The sequence below is a fragment of the Rhea pennata genome, chromosome 2 (genome assembly GCF_028389875.1).
Source record: "Rhea pennata isolate bPtePen1 chromosome 2, bPtePen1.pri, whole genome shotgun sequence".
Classification (NCBI taxonomy): domain Eukaryota; kingdom Metazoa; phylum Chordata; class Aves; order Rheiformes; family Rheidae; genus Rhea; species Rhea pennata.
The window spans coordinates 103,562,464-103,585,427 of NC_084664.1; the positions used below are offsets into that span (position 1 = coordinate 103,562,464).

General features: G+C 35.3%; 1 protein-coding gene across 1 annotated transcript in view; it reads left to right on the forward strand.

Moving 5' to 3' along the window:
- Positions 1-22,964, forward strand: part of NETO1 (neuropilin and tolloid like 1) — a 63,454-nt gene that overhangs the window by 14,697 nt on the left and 25,793 nt on the right. Inside the window, exons 5-6 of the mRNA XM_062568096.1 lie at positions 21,124-21,165; positions 21,272-21,399. Of these exons, the coding sequence (XP_062424080.1) occupies positions 21,124-21,165; positions 21,272-21,399 (170 nt within the window). The remainder of the gene's footprint in view (positions 1-21,123; positions 21,166-21,271; positions 21,400-22,964) is intronic.

The window sequence follows — 22,964 nt, forward strand, 5'->3', positions numbered from 1 at the left end:
GTCAATTATGTATCTATTGTTTTAGTTAAATTGTTGAGTTAAGTGGAACAATATTCTTTGGAATATCTGCTAAAATTAACTGGCCCCAAATTCTGCTTGCTTAATTATTCCAGTAACATCATAGAAAATACCAGGACTACCTGAGTGTTCCTCTGTGCAGCTTTATTTCTCTGATGCAAGGAAAATAGCTATAAAATTAGCCAGAGTAGTTTCTTTTTTCATTTATTTTTTTTTTTAAATCAAGGATACTATTTTCCAGAGGGAAAGCATATTTTGAAGATTTAAATAGCAACAGAATTTCTGTAGAGAACAAGCTATTTATCTGGTAGACAGACATATGTACCTGTTGTAAATGCAAAAATCATAGGTGAAATTTTACTATATCCACACATACTTGTCTCTGAAAAGTGAGTTAAATTTTTATCTCCATTACAAAAGCTCTGTGGGCTTCTACCATGTTCCTTTCCATTTCCCTCCAAGGTCCTTTGCTTTAGATTTCATGTCCTTCTTGTTTCAAAGGGATATGTATAATGGTTGAAAAGATTGCTCATAGCACAGTCTGCAACCTATACTGTCTAAAAAACCCTCAAATGAAAAACAATTTCAGGAACCATGTTTTATCCTCATTCCTCTTATAGTGATGTAAGGTGGATTTCTACACAAAGATCAATGCTGGTAAATTGCTGTGGCAGCATAAATTATTTGAGACTTCAGATGGAATAGATATCTCTTTTCATAGCTTTCAAAATGAAGCTCTGCAAATGATAAAAGAGTTTCTAGGAATATTGGCCAAAATGAGAGTATGATTAATCTGACAAGTGCAAAATAGCACTGCTGCCTCCCTGATCGCCAGTAATGGGATACAGTTTTCATTCTGGTTGAATTGCTTGACCAGTCCTTGATTATGCAGGCATGGATTTAATCTCTTGTCCAAATCTCCGAAGATGAAGGAGGGACTGTTAAATCACTAAAAAAGATGACAACTTTCAAGAACATATAAAACAGTAAAATAGAGCAGAATTCTGTTGCCTCCAGAAATTATCTCCTGAGACACCTTAGCTCCATCTTGGGTGAAAACTATGCCTGTAACTACACTATTTAGAAAGCAGGGATCTCAAGAAAATTCTCAGCTAATCTCTCTTTAAAGAATCACAAGGCTGTGATTGCAAGTAGAGGCTGTAGGTGACTAGGGCAGCCAGAGGCCCAGGAAAGATGTGTTTTGTGGCCTCCACCTGGCAGTGGGCTCTGCCGGATCGCAGTCTGTGTAGGAGGCTTTCCGGTCTGATGGTGAGGACCAGAAGTGTGGTGTTGAGAGGGGGTGTGTGTGCAGGGCAAGGTTTAAAGAATTATTAAGTAAAGAACTTGGCTAAATTAAAGCTCTAGCCATTTATAGTTATTTGAATGGAGAAGCAGGGGAGAAATCATTTGCTACGTCTTCAGGATGTACAAAAACAGCTAACTGGATGAATATGAAGAAGAAAAAGATCAGTTAGATTATATGGGAACAGTTTTCCAATGAAGCTCTGTAATGGAAAGAGTCCTGTCACCTAAGGTATGTTAAACTAGTTTGAATTAAGGCCTAAAAAGGGAAATTACATGGAATAATCCTGGCTAAGGAAAAGAGTAATATTTTTTGATTACTCAGCCTTTCATATATCCTAATTTGCTTGACGCCTAGAGTTATGGAGTTGGAGTAATTGTTGGAATTGTAAACTGTGCACATAGATCACTCTCTATGATCGCTTGCTCTATTATCCTCACTTCTCCTAAAAAGTTATGTCTCAAAAGCTTTTTCTGAGATGCTGTTGAGTCACGGTTTTTGGCTAGTCCAAACTTGACGTTGCAAGTATTGTTTCATGGGGACTTGTTCCTGACAACCAGTCTTTAATATGAGTCAGTTTTTCAGTGTAGGCAAGGATTCAGACAGAGAGATGATATATTTATTTGAGCTTTCTTACTCAGCTAGAATAATCAGATTTCTGTTTATCCTGGTCTCTGATTTTGCAGGACAGTGGCTTAAGATAGCACATCATTACTTTCAGTTTCATCACTTGGTAGAAACCATCTGTGTTTTTATTTAGCCTCATTAATAAAACGGTCAGTCTGTAATACTTTTGTTCAACTGTTTTATAGTGGAAAGAGAAAAGGCTTTATACTCTTATGCCCTGAAAAGTGGGACATAAAACACTGTCTAATCACAATAATAGTACTTGTGCATCCATTTTACATTGGAGTAAGTAGCTATAGAATATCAGAGTAATAGTATAATGATATGATATCATCTATCCTGATAAAAAACAAAACAAAACAAAACAAAACAAACAAACAAACAAACAAAAACAGGTGAGTGATTCTTCCTGATTCAGATGGAAGAGAAGTTCCAATTTTCAGAATTCAAGAAAAATTTTATGTGAATCTGTACAGGCAATTGTAAAGCACTGAAATAAGATACTATCTAATACATTTTGACATCGAATGTCCATGTCCTCCTTTGTGTGTATTTGAGGAAGGGGAATTTCCCAGGCTCTTGGAACAGTTGAAAAGTGCTTCTGGAAGTTGATTGCTTTATTTTCTTGTTCTCTTCTGAACTTAGTCTCATTGTTTCCAAGTTAACATCAGTTACAATATTTTTCAGTTGATGTTTAATTCCAATTTAAGCTTCTCAAGGAACAGTAAGCCATCTCAGAGCCATGTGAATGTGACTGAATCAACCTTTTTCTTTGTGAGCTCTTTTCACAGTGTGTTTGAAATTGTGAGAAATGACTAACTCTTCCTTTAAACTTTTGAGCCAGCAAAGTAGATCTGATGCTTTTAGAAAAGTGTGAATTTATTTGATTGTTGAGAGTTCTAGTCATCAGCAATTCAAATTGTTATATGCAACTTCCTTGGTCTGTGAATTTTTATTGTGTTCATAGAAGTGTGCTATAGTCTGGCACCACTATATTGTCATTTACAATGTATTAGGCCTTCTGGTCTTATGAACAAGAGTGATTTCACTGTAACATCTAGGATGATGTATTTACATGTTGCAATGAAAATCATGATCAGCTACATAAATATTGCCTCTTCAAGGGAATTTAGTTTGCACTGTGCAGTTCCATAAGTTCCATGAACTTCCATGAATTGCAGGACTATGCACAGAATATTTCAGTACAATAGATATGAGAAGCTAATAAGATAATATGTTTATTTTAAATTTTAAGTGAAAAAGAATTCTTTATGCAGAGCAATTAGTATCTAAAAGATCTCACAGGATGCTTAAGTCTCATAATGCCCCTTTTTATGCACATAATTGCATAGTTACATTTTTATTTATATAGTACTCAAAAGACAACTACAGAAATTCCTGTTTTAAAAATATCTGAATGCTGGAATATCATATTTCTTACCAAAAGAAGCTGAAAACTTAAAAATGACTTCTGTGTTGAGTTTCATTATAAACATAACAAAAATAGAAATAAAACATATGGTTTTAAATATTCTAAAATTAGGAGAAAAAAAAATTCCTATCTCATGGTTTAGTAGGAGATGCATGTACCAGGGATGTTAGGCTTGCAATTGCGTTTACCATATATAATTGTAGGAGTGAAGGGTTCTTCTAAATCACGTAGCGCTGCCTCACTCTGGGACCGCAGACCTCATGTTTCTGACTCCTGTCATAAATGTCGAAACCATATCCCTTTGTTGATGGATTTGTTGTTGATGTCGAGAATGTTGTTGAGGTTGTTTTTGCTCCAGCCTTTCCCATGGAAAATCATTCCCAGGACCTGATGCTGTAACTATAAGGAGTGTTTTCCTGATTGCTTGCCTAAAGTTATTTTTCATCAAGTGCCCTTTTATGTGTTTGTTCTTGTACCAATGCCACTTGTTAGCTTTGATCGTTCTTTTCTCACTGGGGGTACAAGGCACTGTGACACGGGCTTAGAGATGATGGTGATATCCTTTTTCTTAAGATTTGAGTTTGCTTTGCAATACAGGCACTGCAAGACAATGTCCTCTACCATCGTTTTGTGACTTAAACTCTTTTTTTCTAGCTATCAGTACTTCCCTCCTCCCTCAAATCCCTTTTCCATACCCATTGCAGTTTCAGTTCATCCCCCTGGAATGACAAGCTGAACACAGACTTCCAGATGAGATTTCACTAGGATAATGAACAGTAGTACAGGCATGAGTGATTTTTTCCTACCTCCACAGGAAACACTTCTCTTGACACACAGTGTAGATGATTATGGTGTCACATGGATAAGTATTATTTACAGAGGTCCCACATGCCTCTGACAGAGTCTGGCTCTTCAGAAACGTCTGGGAGAAACCTTTAACACACTTGGATGTGTATTCAAAAATAATACTAGAAAAAAAAATTTAGACTAAGCTGTATTTTTATAACACCATTCCCATTTAGTTTATGTTATTACTTCTTATAGAATAATGAAAACTAAATATTAGAAGAATGAGAGGGTTTTCCTAATATATGGTCCTTTTCTTATTCTCTTATTCTTTGCATAGATACAACACTGAGTTAGGTGGGCTTCATGTTTGATCTGGAGTGATTGTTCTTTGCTTTAAGCACTATTCCTAGATGGGGAAATGACTGGTAAGACCTGGACTATGCCTTTTCCCATATTAATTCTTGATTTGTCTGTAATGTCTGCGAAAGTCTTGGAAATGGCAGAGCAGGGAAGATAACATGGAGCGTGCGCTGTACAGAAAGCCTGGGTATGCATCTTCCATGAGTTCTTGAAACCAACTTGTTCTTTATTGAGCTTGTATGTATTCAGAAGAATGCCTCCAAAACGTGCTATGTATCTCATTTTATATTTTTCCTCCAAAATTTTAACATATACATTTTCTGGGAAAAAAATGAGAAACTTTTCCCCTGCTATGTAATGAGTGAGGAGTTTTTGAATACTTTTCAAAGTCTGTTATAGTTCATTTGACTTCTATATCTGGTATATTTTCTATTAGCTCTTACTGGGATGCGCTTTTGGATGATTGTGTTTTGGCCTCCTCCTGGCAACACTGTTGACCTTGGTAATGTGGATGTCTGCAGCAATCCTGCTGACACTGAAACAGTTCTCTTTCTTTCCTTACCCATTCCTTAAGGGGTTGAATTTCCATCTTTATGCACTGTATCTACAGGTTTCTGAGGCGTTACAAGTGTAGCCAATAAATCTTGACAATCACCTCAGTACTTTTGTCTCATCAGCATGGCTGTGGCCCTTCTGTTAGGCAGAGAAACTATTTTCTATTATGGTGCAGGATTGCAAGTGGCCTGATTCTTCAGCTGGCCATACAGAAAATAGTGTTTTTATGTTAGATATGAAAATCTGTTTATATCTTTTATCGTTCAGGAGTATTTGTTAATTTGATAATTGTGTAGGTTTGAGTAGCTATGTTGATTTTTCTGTTCTCTTTTTGAAGTATTTCTCAATTCTGACAACAATAAATAAGGCTCTTTATTGACATATTTAGCTTTCCTTGGCAGATTTTTTTGCTCTTTGAAAAACTCTTCTAGCTCCCTAATTCCCTTTAAAGAGATATATGCAAACTTGTTAAAGCTTGCCTTGTTAAAAAGCTCCCAGTGCTCTGTAACTAAGTGTGAAGTGTTTGTTGCCCAACGATTAGGGGCTCTGATTCTTCTTGTTGTAGTATTTCAGGAAGTCAGTAAAGTTTCTATTTCTAGAATTTAATATTTGTGTAATGTGCAATAGTTTGTTATGTGTATTAAATTCAAATATATGGGCCCTCAGCCTTTAGTGTGTACACTTAATAACTGTTCAGCATTGGTTCATTTTCTTAGGGTAGTACATATTGATATTTTTGTCAAGTGATCAATCCAGAGAGTCTCTTCTGCTTACCAGTACTTGCTGACTGTTATTGAAAAATCTTTTTGTATATTTGAAATACTAGTGAGTGTATATGGTCACCTTATCTTTTCTGATATTGATGGATATGATCAGTTGATTTGTTTATTGATTTTTGAGAAATGTAGACTGTGTAATTCTTTCATCTTCAGTATCACATTTGAGATTCTTTGGTGTACACGTCCAAAAGTAAATTATACCCTCTTCAGCTTTAAAAGATATCTGCCCTATCTTATTTTTGATTAAACCTTTACCTGTCCCATTAGAATTTCTACATATTTCATGTCTCCCACTCTTTCTCTTCCCCTCTCTTTTTATTGTGATAGTCCAGATCTTACAGTCTTTAATGTATACACTATCATACTACTCTTGTAAGATAGAGAAATAGTACCACTCATATTTTTTTCCATATGAAATCCAAAGATTTCAGAGAAGAAGATCTCATCTGTACTGCTGATTCTAGGCAATGTGTGTACAACTACACAAGAAGTCTGTGGAAAATCAAGAGCCTGAACCAAATTTCTATCTGCTTATGTTTATCTGTATTTTTTTTGCTCTTTCTGTGTATAATTCTTTTCTACCTCAAGTTACTGACAACTTTACTATGTATAAAGATCTTTATTTTATATATACAGTAAGAAGTAATGAATAAACTCTATCTCAGTAACTTTAACTAGTTTATGATATCCATATAATAAATATATGTATATAATAAATGCAGGTGTAATTATTCTAAAAATGAACATGACAAATTGAGGAAATGAGCAGTTGCATCTTTTAATCACTATCTAAAATAATCCAAACTTTAAAATATGAAAATGTATGACTAAAATGCATATGATCATGAAAATGGTCCATGCAAGAGTCATCTGGTTATTACGAGTGCTGTTTAACATCTGTGAACCCATGGCAGGTTAAAGATTCTTTTTATTCTAATATTCAGTATCTTTGTGCAGAGATACACCCCTAAAATCTCATAACTAGCAAATTTTTTAGGACAATATGGTAGGATTGACAAAAAAGTTCAGTCACCAAATATAGGATGTCACAAGAGTACAACACTCCTGTCTAAAGTTCCAGAAGTTGCCAGCCCCATGCCGGTCTGTTTCTGTATGTCGAACAATGTAATTTCCCGTGCATCTTGTAGGTGTTTTATTAGATAACTTTGCAAAAAATTGTCAGATAATTTTCATTCCTGTAAATGTTTGAAATCCTCTTCACCTGCAGAATGACATTACATTACTTTTATTTATTTATTTTTTTTTGGGGGGAGGGAGTAAAGTCAATAAGTTGTCTTTGTTCAATTTATATTCAATGTGTAGATATTTTCAATTTGCACATATTTTTTATTGTTGCAAGTTCAAATGTTAGGTGACTTTATTTTTGTTCTCTGCAAAAAGGTTTTGTTTCATGCAGGCTCTCAGGCTGGTAAGAATAACAGCTACTATAAATTAGCGCTATGAATCCATCAAATTTCTGAAATTACTTTCTTATATGCCCAAGGATAATTCCAAAGAACATTTGCTTAAACTTAGAGTAGGCACAAAAAAACCCAATAAAACTAGTCCCAATCTGGCAAAGAATTTAAGGACAAGACTACCATTAAGCGTGTGTCTAAATCTCTGAAATTTCTAACTTAAGAATTTACTTAAAAGTGTACATATTCAAATACTCTCCTCTACCTGCCATCTACTGAATTAAGTCAAACAGAAATATTTGTTTATTTTGGAGAACTGAACTACTACTTCTTCAGTGCTCTTCACAAACTAAAAAATAGTTTCATACATTTATTCAAACGATGTGGTCAATATGGAAGAGATAACAAAGAGATAGAAAGGTAGATAAGAAAACACTTTTTCATGGTGAGGGTGGTTGAGCAGGTTACTCTGGGAAGTTGTGGAGTCTTCATCCCTGGAGACATTTAAAACCTGATCAGAAACGGTCCTGGGCAATCAGCTCTAGCAGATCTTGTTAAAGCAGAGTGGCTGGATCAGACGATTTCCAAAGGTCCTTTCTGAGCCCCAACTATTTTGTGATTCTGTGTCATTCTGTAATAGATATCAGTTTTGTGTTTGCCTATTCAATGAAAGTTAATATAGCCTTTAAAAGGCTCAGCTCATTCATTAACTTCCTGTTTTCTCCTACTTTCATATTCTGCTACAGTAAATTGAATTTTTTGTTTGAAGTTAGAACACTGTAATTAGCAATTTGTCTGTCCTCCTGTCTCTTCTAGCTATACCTGTCCTTCAAAAACACCTCAGAAATATCTGAAATGAAAATATTCTCTGTATGTAAATATGTATGATTTTCTTCACCTGTAGCTTGTAGCTAAATTCATTTGGATAAGTTTTTCAGTCTAACTCAGTGTGTTGATCAGGTTTGTTACTCGTAAAATTAAATGACACTGTTTCTGCAACAATTTGCAATGATTATCGGTTCTGTCCTTGGATTTTGTGTTTTGAATATAAAATAAGCTTTTCTGTGGATTTTTATCACATTTCTGTTACTTAAAGTTATAGTACTGCATCCATTGCCAGCTGGGTTCTTAAAATTAAGGTGGAGATGCACTTGAGAACAACTTTTTGAGAAGAATGATTATTAGACCATGCTGAGCAGGAGGTTGAACTAGATGATCTCCAGAGGTCCCTTCCAACCTTACTGATTCTATGATTCTATGATTATTGACAGGAAAAGGAGCTTTATTCATTTATTTATTTATTAAGTATTGAACTATCTGTTCTATGGAGGTACATTGGAAAAGCCATACTGAATTTGGAATTCAACAGAAGCCAGGATCTAGAAGTAGCTACCTGTACCACTTACTTGTCTTCTATGCTGTATGTCATTGGTGGTTATGGCTATTTATCACTAATTTATTTACTCTTCGCAACCTCATCCATTTATTCAGCAATCTGCAGACAACTGAAAGTGTGTGTGTTCTCATTTCATTTATTTTCTTAATACATTTATGACCAAGCATAATGATGTTTAGTGGTGGTGAGACATCAATTGAAGTAAATAAGAATTTAAGCAGAAGAATGGGATTTAGGAAGAATAGACTTTAAGAAGTTTAGTTTCCTTGTGAACCTGCCACATCGTTATCATTTTATTACATTTTTTCTGTTTGTATTATCTGGCTGATTTCCTTTCCTTTCTTTTCCTGTGATTCAAAAGCAGAGTAACCTTTAATTATTTGCTAGCAATTATATGCTATAATTAAAAATGTCACAATTTTAATTTAGAGCAAATAAGAAGATATTTAAAACTACTTTAAAACTGGCTTTTGTGATTACTCAATGAAGACTACGGGCTTCCTTAACCCCTCTTCTCTTCTTAGCATCTAAAGTCTTTTTTTTTTTTTTTTTTTTTTTTTTTAAACTAAAATAGTTTCACTGAATTCCAGTGTTTATTTAATAACTATAATCTGATGCATAAAAGCAGTATCTCTAACTTTATACAATACAGAAAAGAGTAGATTTCATCTACAAAGAACAAATTCTTCTCTATTTAAGGATGCAACTCTGTTCACATCATAAAGTCAGATGCTGGATTTGCCCTTGTACTCTGATCTGCTGTGGTATTTCCCATCTGACCTAAGAGCTCTGCACAACAGCATGGACGTACATTTTAATTCAGGACCTTTCGTTAAAAATGTGCTAGTCGTTTGTAATCAAATCATGTAACGTTACTGTCAGCAAAACTATATCTGCCCTTAGAGAGCAATTCTCAAGACAGACACTTGCAGTTTCGTATTAAAAATGCATGGTATAATAAATAGCACAAATATTTGCTATCTTTTTAGCTCAAGAGACCCAAGGCTCTCGTAGTGTCCTTGCTCTGAAGATTCTGCTCAGTTATGTTAAATGCACCTTGTTTGCGCGATCACAGAGTGCTCTGCATCTCGCTGGGTAAATGAGTGTCTGGCACACTCGTGTTTCCTCAGATAGTTTTGTAGAGGAGAATTTGACTTCAGAGAGACAAAATGTTTTGATCTATGCTACACAAACTAAACGCACTCTTGATTAAAGAATTTTTTTCAATTTTAGGGTAACCCACAGTACCATCTGAAAGGAAAGAAAGTCATTGCAAAATTGTAGATATTAGTAAGTAAGTGCTTCTGACAAACATTTAAAAAATATTACTTCAGAGATTGTTACACATTATATATATAAAGGTTATTTGAATACTTTGTTGTCAAAGGACTACATATAACATCCAGTGAAGATCCGTGTTAAGAAAGGTTGCTTGAGTCAAAAGCAAGATTACGAGAACAGAATTACCAACTAAAGTCAGATTCAAGTAAACTGATCTCTGTGGCATATCCATTACTGAAAATCTGTACGAGCATGACAGAAACAGGCAGTCTAAAATGTGTTATTCTAGTCACATATCACTCCCCTAGATGACACTGAGAAGCCAGAAGATGTTGTGTAACAGGACTTACAAACATCATTTGCCAGATGTTATCTGATAGTTGAAGCTCAAGAGACAATGTTATCAAATCTGCTGGTTGCAGTATGTGGGTTAATAAAAGATTGTATCATACCATTTCTTGTTTGCTCTTGAATTTTTCCTCTCCTTTCTTTCCTGTAGCTCATTTCTCTCCCGTATGTTGAAATTAATTTTAAATGGGAATGTAGCAATATATCAAAAAAATTTGTTCTATAATGCTGATTTCATTGTGTAGGTTAGACATTTGTTAACTGCTACCAACTATGAAGTCTGAACTGAAATTAAGTAAAATAACTGTATAGATATTTTATAGAGTGTATACTGACTTACTTGTTTAAAAATCAGATTTGATTAATTTGAATCTTTGTAATTATACGTTCTCTCCCCAGAATGTTTATTCTTAGCATTAATTTTTTTGTGTGTGTGTTAGAATATTGCATTTCAGTGAAACTAAAATGTATATATCTGTGATTTACCAAATGCTTTTAAATGAAAAATTTTATAAACCTAATAGTTGAGGTTTTTTTTAACACTATAGCTTTAAATGACTCTTTCAAATCAAGCTGGGAAAAATCCTGTTGTTTGGCAGCCAAAATCTTGATCTGGTCAAGTGCAATTTAATTATTGCCTGCCTGTTGGATAAGCTGCTGACCTACACTTAAAAATCCCAAGTACTATGACTGACTATCTGTGTCTGACATACTGCTGAAACAGAAAACTGCCCAGATACCTCATTTCTTCTAAATATCTCCACATGAACAGAAGAACTGGAAAATGTCTAATCAGTACCCAGTTTGCCGTTCTTATCCCAAGCTTTTGTTCAGCCAGTTAATGACAATATTGGATATGCTATGAAGTGGACATAAGTACTTCGGAACAGTACTTTTCCAAAGTGCTCCCCAGCAGATGACAATGGCCATTTCATGGTGAATGTGATGTGAAAGACCAGTTTTCATTCTCTGCATGAGGCTGAACCAGTCAATCAGTGCAGCACTCAATAAATCAGTTGCTAAATTCCAGTTAGATCGTAGGCCTAAACTTACTTAGAATCAATACCAAAACTGCCAGCAAATCCAGTGGAAATTGCATTGATGTCTTACAGTAGTAGTTTCTGAATAGGCAAGATGTATTAATGCAGATATATTACATTTTGTGGAAACTATCATTTTTAAGTCTAAATTCCAAAATTATGACAGTAGAATTTGAAATATGGATAAGATATGCTGAATATAATCGTTGTTTTAGAGCTAACTGGGGGTAGGATTTCTCAGGTGAAGGAAAGTCAGAGGTAGTTGAGTTTCTGTTAGACATAAATCTTAATTTATTCAAACTCTAGATTACAGATCCCCAGTTGTTCACAGGTCCGTTTTTGCTGAGAACAAAACAGTTTGAGAAACAGTTAGCGGATGAGTATGCAGCTAGCATAAATGAGTCCTCAGAGAAGAGTGAGGGATCTTGTTGTTAAAAAACAAACAAATGAAAAAAAAAGGTTGAATAGATTGAAGACCCTTTATTTAGAATTTACCATCATATTTTTTTCATGCGGGCATACAGAAAAACATGTCCTACTGCTACTGATGAGTTACAATTTTTATTTGTTTATTTAAATGAAAACTATTCTGAGCTAAGGTTGGTATAAATTATGTTTGTTTTAGCCAAATACTGATGTGCACTTTCCTCATTAGAATGATAAAAGTCTCGGCAGGTCTAGCGTCTTGTTTCTAACAGACTATGTTTATGCTATGTCAGTACCAGCAATTATGCATAGTTTGTACTGTTCTCTGGCATTTTTAATTACTTGAAGTTGGAGCAAAATGATCTATTTGAATGAAAGGGGAGGTCATTCCCATAAAGCTGTAGGTAACAACAACTGAACTGTAGGCCAAAGACCTAGCTGTAAAGACTTAGATTTTCCTCCAAAATCTCAAGAAAAGTTGATTCACATAGTACTGGAAAGCATGGAAAAGTTATTGCTCCCTTCCTGTGTAATATTTGTAGCCTTTAGATAGCTGAATGTATAATTAAATGTAAAATTAATAAGTAATAGGATAATTGAAGTAAAAGTTCATCGTTTATCACATATACCATTAAAAGGAGATACTTTCTTTCTGAGAACCAGGCTATACTGAAACTCTCTCACTACATAAAGCTGCAACCGTGTGCTGCTGAAAAGATGGAGAAGCAAAAGAAAGTGCAAATAAATACCTATCTCCAAGGCAGGTCCACAATGTCTCTGCAGATAAAGCTGAAGAAAGCCAATATTCTTATCCTGTAGAAAGAACTTTGTAGATTTGGGAAACCTGCTGGGGTCAGAGGATGTGTACTTCCTGTGATAACATTTTCAGGAAAAAAAATCCTTTGAAAGGTGGCAGAAAGAGTAGCAAAACTGTTTTCTCTGAAAGCTATACTGTTATGTGCACTAAAAGGACAGGACAGAAGACTTATTTTTTTCTGCAGATGTTTCTTAGCATTAACATGCCTCCCTCAGCAATTCATTGGGCTACATTGGCTTCTAGAGTTCCTCTTCTTGCTCACTGGAAGTGTTGATTTAAGGTCTATTGCTTTATCCGTGGTGGGGACACATATTAGCAATTAGAGTTGAAGATTTGATTTACTAAACACAATAAATGGCTTCTTCCTTTGACTTTTTTCATTAGAAACAGAGCAGTCAGGCTCCAGTAGAGTGGGGTGAAAGTCCTGAGTTCTCTCTTGGTGCTAAACATCTACAGATTTCTACTGCAGATATCAAATAAATTTCCACATCCTGTGCCACTGACTTTGGAAGCATAAAATAACTTGTTATAGAAGAACTCTACAATACAATTCATCCAATAACCTTAAAAAATTTTCCAATTGCACAGTAAACTAATGAATGGATGTTTTCTACAGCTATTCCATTTTCTTGTCTAAGGATCCTATTTTCAGGAGTATTATGTCTGCTTTATCTCTTTCTGGTATCTTACAGGGCCAGATGATTAAGCAATCAGTTGTTTTTTCAAACACAACTTGAATCCCTTTCAGTATTAGCTGATAAGATTATTCACTTTAAACCAGTGGCCAACTAGTACTTTGCTAGATGGGAAAATATTTGGAGGCAGAACACAAAGTCTCCTGTTAAAAGCCAGAGATGGTCACTTCAAGGAAGTGAACTAGATGAAATATTTTAATGTTTCGTGTGAGGCAGTTATCTTCACAAAGATGTCATAGCCTACCTGCTGTAGCTGGCATGGCCAGCTGCAGTAAGGGGATGTGAGCTAGTGTAAACCTTAAGCTGATGTTTCTGTTTGTATTGGAATGCGTCTTAATGTGGCATCAGCTACAGGTTATTCAGTACTCTCTAAAGTAGCAAAAGTAATGATAAATCTACTCTGTTGAATACAGTAGTTGATAAAAAAAGTATCTTTTCAAAAAGAACTAGTAACATCACGGTGAATGTATTGTTTGTTCTGATGTAGGTTCTGGGCATTTTTTTTTAAATAAAAGTGAAATCCAGGCTTCTGAGGGACAACTAGAAGAAAATCTTTCCCCTATTATAAAGTAACAAAAGTTACTTTGCATTGCCAAGTTATTCCCAATAACTTCCCTCTGTCCTGGGAAATCTACTTTATGGACTGAAAAGGATATGCAGAATTATCACACAACAGTAGCAAACAAAAACCATATACAAATTGATTCAATCTGTAGAAGTAATGCCAGTTGTGGCTAAATACTCTGAATTATTTCCCCACTACTGCAGTGAACCAGAAGTATTACTTCTGGGCTAGGACCGTCTCTGACAAATCAATGAGACAAATCCCAAGCCTTTGTGGTAGCCTAGTAAGCATTCAGCATCATTCAGGAGAAGCTCCACAGTGCTCTTATGTTACACTTCTTTCTTCCTAGCCAGGTTCAGAGAGCATTAGTCAGTCACAAGAAGCCGCTCGGATATTGTCTTGGGAAGATGTGTAAGAGAGAGTGCCCGTGATGATGGACATACAGCCCCAGCGGTCAGGTCAGCTGCACAGTCCTAGCAGAGGTTCCTCAGCTGGAGAGCAAAAAGGGCTGATCCCGTGAGTGTGGTCAGCCTAGGTTCACGCACCCTCAGGCAGCTGGCAGGTGAAGGCATATGAATTATTTGTCAGAGGATCATTTTTTTCCTGTGTTTGCACACACACGCAATGTGATGCACAAGGGGGGAATCTGATTCCTAATTTGAGCACCCAGTTACTAGTATAAATATTTGATAAATAAAAATTATCTGCCAAATGATCCCACCCAGATCATTGAGAAGGCTCCTAGACTACTACTACTACTTCTTTTTTTTTTTTTTTATTTTATTTTATTTTATTTTTTTTTTGCTCAGCAGTCAGCAGAGAATGATGCTGTTGCCAAATTCTCGCCCTCCTCTCTGACTGTTTCTATAGTGCAGTATCAAGTAGTACTTCTCACTTCTGGGATTCAAGTGCACATGTCAAATATGTCCAATATGAGGATGAGACCCAGGCTAGCGTGAGTCCTCTCTGATGTGGTTCCTGCCTGTGCAAAATTTAAACTGGAAAAATAGCCTATGCTAAATATGTGACAGAATAGACAAGGGAGTGAAGTAGGGTAAGATCTCAAAGCATGCCACTGTGTGCATGAAAAGTGAAATGTAGATGCAATGTCTGTATCCAAATGCTTTGTCCCAGCGGAATTCATTCTGGTCGCTTCTTACCTACTCAATTTGATCATTCTTAGTAACAGGTTAGGATAAAGTCTATCTATTGCACAGTTTTACTTTTTTAATATTTTTTTTTAGATTTGTGCCAAATAGAGCTAAGAAATTATGTAATGACATGAAGAAATGGATTTGGGCTTTCTTTTTCCAATGATATTGCCTTTTCATTCCCCAAATTATGTCAAAGAAACAAGAAACAACTTTTGATATATAATGCTTAGTTACTGCTAATATTTGCAATATATCCTATCTTACTGAGGCTGCTGTAGTTGTGCAGTTTGTATATCACGGAGAAAGAGGGAACAGGATTATAATCTGCTCTCTTTATATATACTACACACGCTTATGTGTTATAACAAACTAATTACAGTGTAAGGAGACTTTGTGAATATAAGCAGAGATTCGTAAACATGACAAGAAAAAGTAAAAAATCTAGTTTTAGAAATCATACTTCTGGGAGGTATTTTGTACTATATTAACAATATTAGAAGAAATCTGGCTAAAATAACTAAAGTATGTTGATTGCATTTTTTTCTGTGACTATAAGTATTATATGATGTGTTCATTGATTTTCATAGAATCATTCTCAAATATTCTGAAACACATTGCACTTTTAGGTGTGGAAAAAGCATACTCTAAATAAATTACTCATTAGCACAGAACATGTACAGTAGGATTTATCATACTTAATACTAACACATAGATATTTATTTAAATGAATCTATACCTACTTCTGCAGTCAATGGAGCAAGAGAGCCAGAAAGAAATTCATCCTGCTTAGACAATTATTTGAAGTTGAAAAGAATTATTTTCCAAAGGTATCCATCTACTATCATTATTGAATGTACAAGAGAGCGTAGGCAGCTAACTTGGACTGAACCTCTGATATTGAGTGAAATGAGTCCCTTGCAGAGTGACACAAGTTCTGGAATAGAATAAAATGTTAGGTTAAGTTTAGATTGTTTATGAAGCCGGTACTCTATGGTGACATGAATTTGCTTTTCAGATTGACATGGAATATTTTGATAAACAACATCTCCTGTGTCATGGCCTGTTCATTGTATGACAGATACTGAGTACTAGAGAAAAAGGTATCTGTGTGTGTATGCTCACTGAAGAAAATAAGTTAGGCAGAATTTGTGCAATTAATTTTTCAAGTCTGTAGACTTGTGCTGGTAACGAACAGAGACGAGAACTAATTTAGTTCATGTTGCAGAATTTCTGTTGCATGAATGTTTTAAAAGTTTGATAATTGTACTTTTGTTGGATTTATTGCCATGTGTGATTTAAAATGTGATCTAATTAACAGTATTTTCTGCCATAGCCTCTCTGCTTCTATCATGACATCTAATTTTGAAACCATTTGACACCATTTTGAAACAAAACCTAACTACTTGTTGACTTGTAATGCATGCTTCACAGCTGTGTGCTTGTGCGGTGTTTAAGAGCAATAGTCTGAGAACGGTAAGGATGATCAACATTCGTTGAGACTCTACCTTTGATTTTTACTGTCACAAAAGGAAAAAAAGTGAACCAGGTACATTTTTTAGGAGAATGGAAGAAAACATTAGGCAGGAAGACCAGGTAGTTGGCCAGTCTGAAGTGAGCTTCAGTGGAGTAGAGTGAGAGCGCATGCGTAAATGCATGCAGAGGTGGGTAAATGTGTTTGTGCAGATATGCTACAGATGGGCAGCCACATAGGAGACTGCAGTTTATTGAAAAACAAAAAGTTATTTATATGCTTTTGGAAGAGTTAATCTAGTCAGTCTTCATTCCCTTTGTACTTTATGGTTTTCCTACTTTATTCCAGAAACTGTTTGAGCAATAAGGCCTCCTAATTCATGACAAATATAACCTCTTGTTTTATAACTTTCCTTGTATTTAAATTTCGTGTTCACCAGCAGCTTACAAAAAACAGATTTACTTGAACTGTAAAAATAAAGAAAGCACCATGGTTTCCATGAGCCGAGTGTAGAACAGATCTCACAGGCTGTATCCCAAACACCTTGCCTTCAAGAAGACCTAGTGGATTCATTTGAAACTAGTCTTAAGTACTACAGATTTTTCCATTTTGAACATGTATATTCCCATGTCTCACAGCAAAATCCACCAGACCAGGTCTGCATCCTAATAGAGATTTGTCTAACCTCTGTAATTAGCTTAGATTTATTTTTTGAATAGCAGTTTCACTATCACACAGTCCCAGAGTTTGGGTATCTTTTACTATCTTTTTAAGAAAATCTTCGAATTATCACTGTTTTCTCCCTGGACCACTCAGAAGATCTTCATTCTGTTTGTTTTCCAATAATTCTAAATAATGTGGCACAGATTTATGTATTTCATAAGAAGCTTCAAAGGTAATTCTATGCTTTACAGAGACTTTACAGAAAATGCTAACTTAATATTTAAGGAATATATTTTTTGTGGAATGGAATGGGAAATTTTGAGATACCTTCATTTTTTCCAGAGACATTCAAAGCATTCAGCAAAGAGTCACAGAACTGACTTTGTCTGCAAGGTCTTCTGTTTACATAACCTTTGCACATTTTCAGATTTCTTATGGAAATTCTCCATTTCCTATTTACATATTTCGCTTCCCTATTAGGGAGACCCCCCCCCCCGCCAAAAAAAAAAAAAAAAAAAAACACTTCATGTATTGCAGTCTCCATATTTCTCCTATTTTTCTCTCTCCTTAGTGGTGATCTATCTGATTTTCCTTAGGAAGATTTCCCTAGTTTTCCCAGTTTTCATCAGCTGCAAAAGAAAGGACTATGTGCCTATTAGAAGATTTAGTTAGTCAGTGTATATATATCTTTAAAGGCTTCTGACTCAGACAGACTGATAATAACAGTTTAATTGAATTGCATACAGAAGAACTGCTAAAGTATAATCATTTTAATAGCAGATTATTTAGAAAGCAAACATCTGGTTGAAATTTCAGCATCTCCGATGATGCCTTACTTCGAGAATGTGCTTTTTTGTTATAATAACATTGGTATATTATTAATATTTAATGGAATGCTTTATCTCAGTATATGGGCATCTCAGGTGTCATACATTTTATTTAACTATTACTCTCATAATGGCGAAAAGCTACAAGAGAATAATTTTTCAAACCTGAGCACTTACGTGTTCAAGGTAATCTACCATATTTCTAGTTCTTTAATAGGTTCGGCACTTATATGTTGTTTTGTTTTGCCTGTATTGTTGACAAATGAAAACATACTTTCTGGTTTGTTTTGTAGGTCAAATTATGTGACCTGGTTTATACTTCAGCCTTATTAAAAGTTTTCTGAAGGAACATATTTTCCAAATAAACAATATATAGTGAAATAGCAGCTAGAATAAGTTTTGCATCTAGAAAACAAAATTGTTCATTTTTTTTCTTTAATAAAGTTGGACCAGTGATTTGCTCCAGTTTAATACAACTTTTGAAAAAATATTTTTATTACCAAAATATCCATATTTTACATCCTTACCAGGATATTTTATTTTATATCCTTATCTTTATATCCTTTATATCCTTACCAGGATAACAGTCTTTATTTACAGAGCAGAATGCTTCCCACTCTGCTTCTGTCAGGGTCTCACTAACTGAAACCTTTTTCTCAGGTTGAGTTCAGCGAATTTTCTGTCCCTTCAATCCTTACATTATCATGGTGAAAGGCCACCGCTGCTTTGCCAGTCGCTGCTTCCCTCTGCAGTGGAAGTAGCTGCGGCATGCAAGCACTCCACAAGGACATGTGTTTAGCTATGAACACTGCCTCATACCTAATTTAGAGAAGGGCTTACAGTGTCTCCAGTGACCAAAACGTTAATTTTTTTGAACAGAAATTTTGTGTAGGTCATAAAAAATTAGACTTCCAAACCCACTTTGTCAAGAACAGAGAGGGGATCCTGTTGCCGCTCTTGGCATGAAGCGTCCCAGCCACGTAGGGAGCGTGGGCAGACAACCACAAGCGCTCGTGGACCCGTACCCACAGTCCCCCCTGAGCACTGCGCAGCGAGCCGGGTCCATCTGCCATGCCCAGACCTCTGGGAGCCTGCACACCTTGGTGAAGACCTGATGTGCACTCGCTAGAGGAAAGGCTCAGATTCAGAAACTTCTGAGGAGAAAGAGGAGAAAGCCATTCACTTTTCCTTTCTGACACGTCGCGCTCCATATTTCTTTAACAGAAAGGTCAGCTAAAGTAGCAAGGCATGTGGAGTTTGGCTACCAACACTCCTTTAAGTGAAAACTTTTTTGTATAGGAGAAATTCTATTAAGGTCTTCCTTCCTGCTTTCTCTGTGTTCTACTGATGTGGTATTTTTAGTAGATCAGAGTCATCCTACACAAATCCTAGGTCAGCAACTAGAAGACATGCAGGGGCTACATGGTATGGTAGTTTGGATGTTAACTTGAACTAGTAGTTAAAGTGCATTTCCTTTAAGTGTCTTGCTTTCAGCAGTAGGCATGAACATCTGAGTACATTAACTGAAATATTTAATTACATTACATGTTGATTATTATATCTATCTTTGAATCTATAAAACTACTTAACAATTAATTCTAATTGCCTGCTCAGTTATATTTGCAGCCCCTTAGGTTCAGGAGTATTTACTTAAGATTTATATTGTGCAACCATAAAAGGTAGCTGGGAAGAATATAGGCTGTCTGGCTATAGAAAGACAGTTTAAAAGGATGTTTTTACACTTCCATTTTTAAAGTCAATGTATTCTCACTGTTCAGGTTAAAAAGGCTGATCTTCCTCATACAGCACTAAACTTTCTGTTTTCAAGATATTATTTGGTTAGGATTCTTATTATATGGAATAGACTGAGGCAAGAGAGGAACAACAGATTTTTTTTTCTCTATTTCATATATTTCTTAATTTCTAAATTTTTGTTCGTTGGTTTATTTATATCTTTTAATAGACTGACCCAAAACTGGAGCAATGAAATCATCTCCACGAGTAGACTGCCTGGCTCAAGCTCTGCTCTGGTTTTCTTCTTGAGCTATTCTTTTGAGGAGTGTTTGTTTATAAATGTTTTTCACCAATTTTAGAAGATCATATCCTATCAAATTTTCACAAAAATGCAGATGCCAACAATTTTATTTCTTGCTTTCTTTCTACTGAAGATGAAAGAAAGTATAGACTATTCAGGCTAGATAGATTGGCAGTGCAAGAGACAAAAACTCCGTAAGAAGATTATACTATTTTGAAGAGATCATCTTCTCTTCAAATAATTAAGCCTCTTTCACATTCCTGTTTTTAGGCCCTGTCTTCAGACTGGGCTGAATTTGTTAAATGTTGATTTTTCTATAGATAATTTTCTATTGGGGCATAGATCTAAGGCCAAACTCACTTTATGCAAGTGATGAACCCAGCTATAAAGGTTTGGCACAAAGCATCTTAGTAAAAATACTCATGTTTATCTGATCAAAAATATGTATTGCATGTGATACTTTTGTTAACCAAAGAATTTTATGGTAAATTCTGTTCTATAAATAAATTCTATAAATGCTATTTATTCCTAGGAGAACAAATGGATGATTCTGACAAAGAAAGAGGCTCCTCACAGTTAGTGGGGGATGGCAGAGTATACATAAGAAAAGAATGGAGTTTAGATTTCTCTAGTTAAAAGTTGAGTGTTATAATCATACTGGGAAAAGTAAAATAGGCAAAGTGATCCTGGATTTGTAAATGTATCATGCTTCATTAAACTGATATATTAAAATATCAAGTGGATAGTTGTGTAACCTCCTTTCCTGCTGGTGCATGGAATATTTTTGAACTCTTCTGAAAGAGAGAATGGGACAGAGAAAATTATGACCAAAGGAGGTTTTCATAATAGAAAATAAAATAAAAAATGGAAAATGAAAACAAAAAATAGAAAATGGAAAAAAGAGCTTTGTGTGAAGTATCTGCAATAGTTTCTGCATTAATGTGTATTGCGATAGTTTTAAAACGTCGTAAAAGCAAGGCACATCATTACTGAAAAATACATTTGTAATTATTATCATTGAAGTGCATTGTCAAGTTGTAGCACACTGACATTATAATCAGAATATTGAATAAAACTAACTAGGATATTGAATAAAACTAATTTTCTCTTTCTTAATTTTTAAGATCCAGATTTTAAGGACCTTGGCGTTTTGAAACCATTGCCAGGTTGGTATCTTGGTTTTTCATAAAATTTGGAGGCCTTTGCACTCTGCTGTAGAAAATAGTTTTGTTTGCTGTTCAGGTTTCATTTTTCTGGTATTTTGTTATTTAGTTTGTGAGTTTGAGATGGGAGGACCTGAAGGAATTGTGGAATCTGTGCAAATTGTCAAAGAAGGAATAGCTTCTGAAACTGAAGCAGTAGACTGTAAATGGTACATCCGAGCACCACCCCGATCCAAGGTCAGTCCTTCATCCACTTGCTGATTTGCCACTTAATTTAAGAAAATGACTTCTCTAATGTGGTCTGTGTTTCTTAGCACAGAGAGATCTTGCTTAATAACTTTACCGTTTGAACCTGTAAACTATTATTTCCTTCTGCTTTTGAAGGGTAATTTGTCACCTCAGCCAAAATAACCTTCTTTCTCTATAAATAATGGTGTGGGCAGCGTTAATGTGGTTTTTGTGCCATAAGTAATTTGCTGGAACTCATCTTTAATTTTACTCATATTTTAAAAGAATCAGCATGTCTAGTTACCTAAGAGGTAAGCTTATTACTTTATTTTTCAACATATTTCAAATATATAACAGAGAGACCACTAAGGGAACATTGCTGGCTCCCTACGGTCATCTTTGTTTCTCATTTGTGAACTGCAAAAATGGAGCCAATGTAAATTCGCATTCCTTTGTAAGAGGTCTTTGGTTCCTTTGTTTCAGAGCCACCGACAAAAAGAAGTAGGGTTCTTGTTTTTCTCTCGCAGCAGTCAGCAAGCCGTGTCTCTAACAAGTAGAAGAAGAGGGCTCGATGAATTTGGATTCGTCGCAGAATGAATTAGAATCCTTTTCTTGGATTCTCTCTGAGTTCCTCTCTTATCCACAGTTTATCAGTTACTGTTTGGATTAATTGTTGCTGGCTACACTGTTTCTCCTCCTTTGCAATTGGAACAGTTTTGTGCCTCCCACCTACTTTCCTTCACTCTACTGAAGGCAACTCCACAGTGTATTTTTACTAGCTGTCTTCTATTTGACAAGGAACGTTTTACAAACTAGTACTTATGTATCCATCCATCTCTGCAGCGTTTAAGGAGATTTTTTTTTTTTTTTTTGTGTAATCCCAGAACAGACTGTACTGAATATATCTGACTATTACAGGAAGAAGGATTTCCAGAAAAGGAAAACTGAACCGTTCATTTGTTTCAGTATTTTTTTGTTGTGAAAATTTCGGAGAGGAGTTGAACAGCTGGCTCATAAAGAATATAGATAAATCATTTTCAGAATATACTTTAATCTCATATTTTTTACTGTTTTATAAATGCAATATTTATAGAAGTTGTCAATTAAATGAGGTTCCCATTCTACTAAAGTAGCTATAGATGTGAAATGGTTGAACTCATGAGTGATTGTTGCACTACACTGTGTAAGTACACGGGTGAGAAAGGTTATTAGGTAAGAAAACAGATATAAAATCTTACCATCAGCACATCTAACCAAGCTAATACAATTGCCTTATTATCTTAATTTCAGTTCTTACTTAGCTGGATAATGTCATTGTGATATTCTTATGTCCGTCTAACCCTGATGTCATTTCTGTAGGATAAGTCATGGTCCTGCATTGCAACAGGAAGATTCAGGTTAGATATTAAGGGAAAAAAATGCCAAACAGCAAGGAAAACATTATAAATGACTGGTTAAGGAAGTTTGATCAGTCAACATTGCTAACAGTCTTTAAGAGCAGGTTTGACACATAGCTATGAAGAATGAGAGAAATGAAGCTGATTTCCTACCTTTAGGCAGAAGCTGATTTCCTA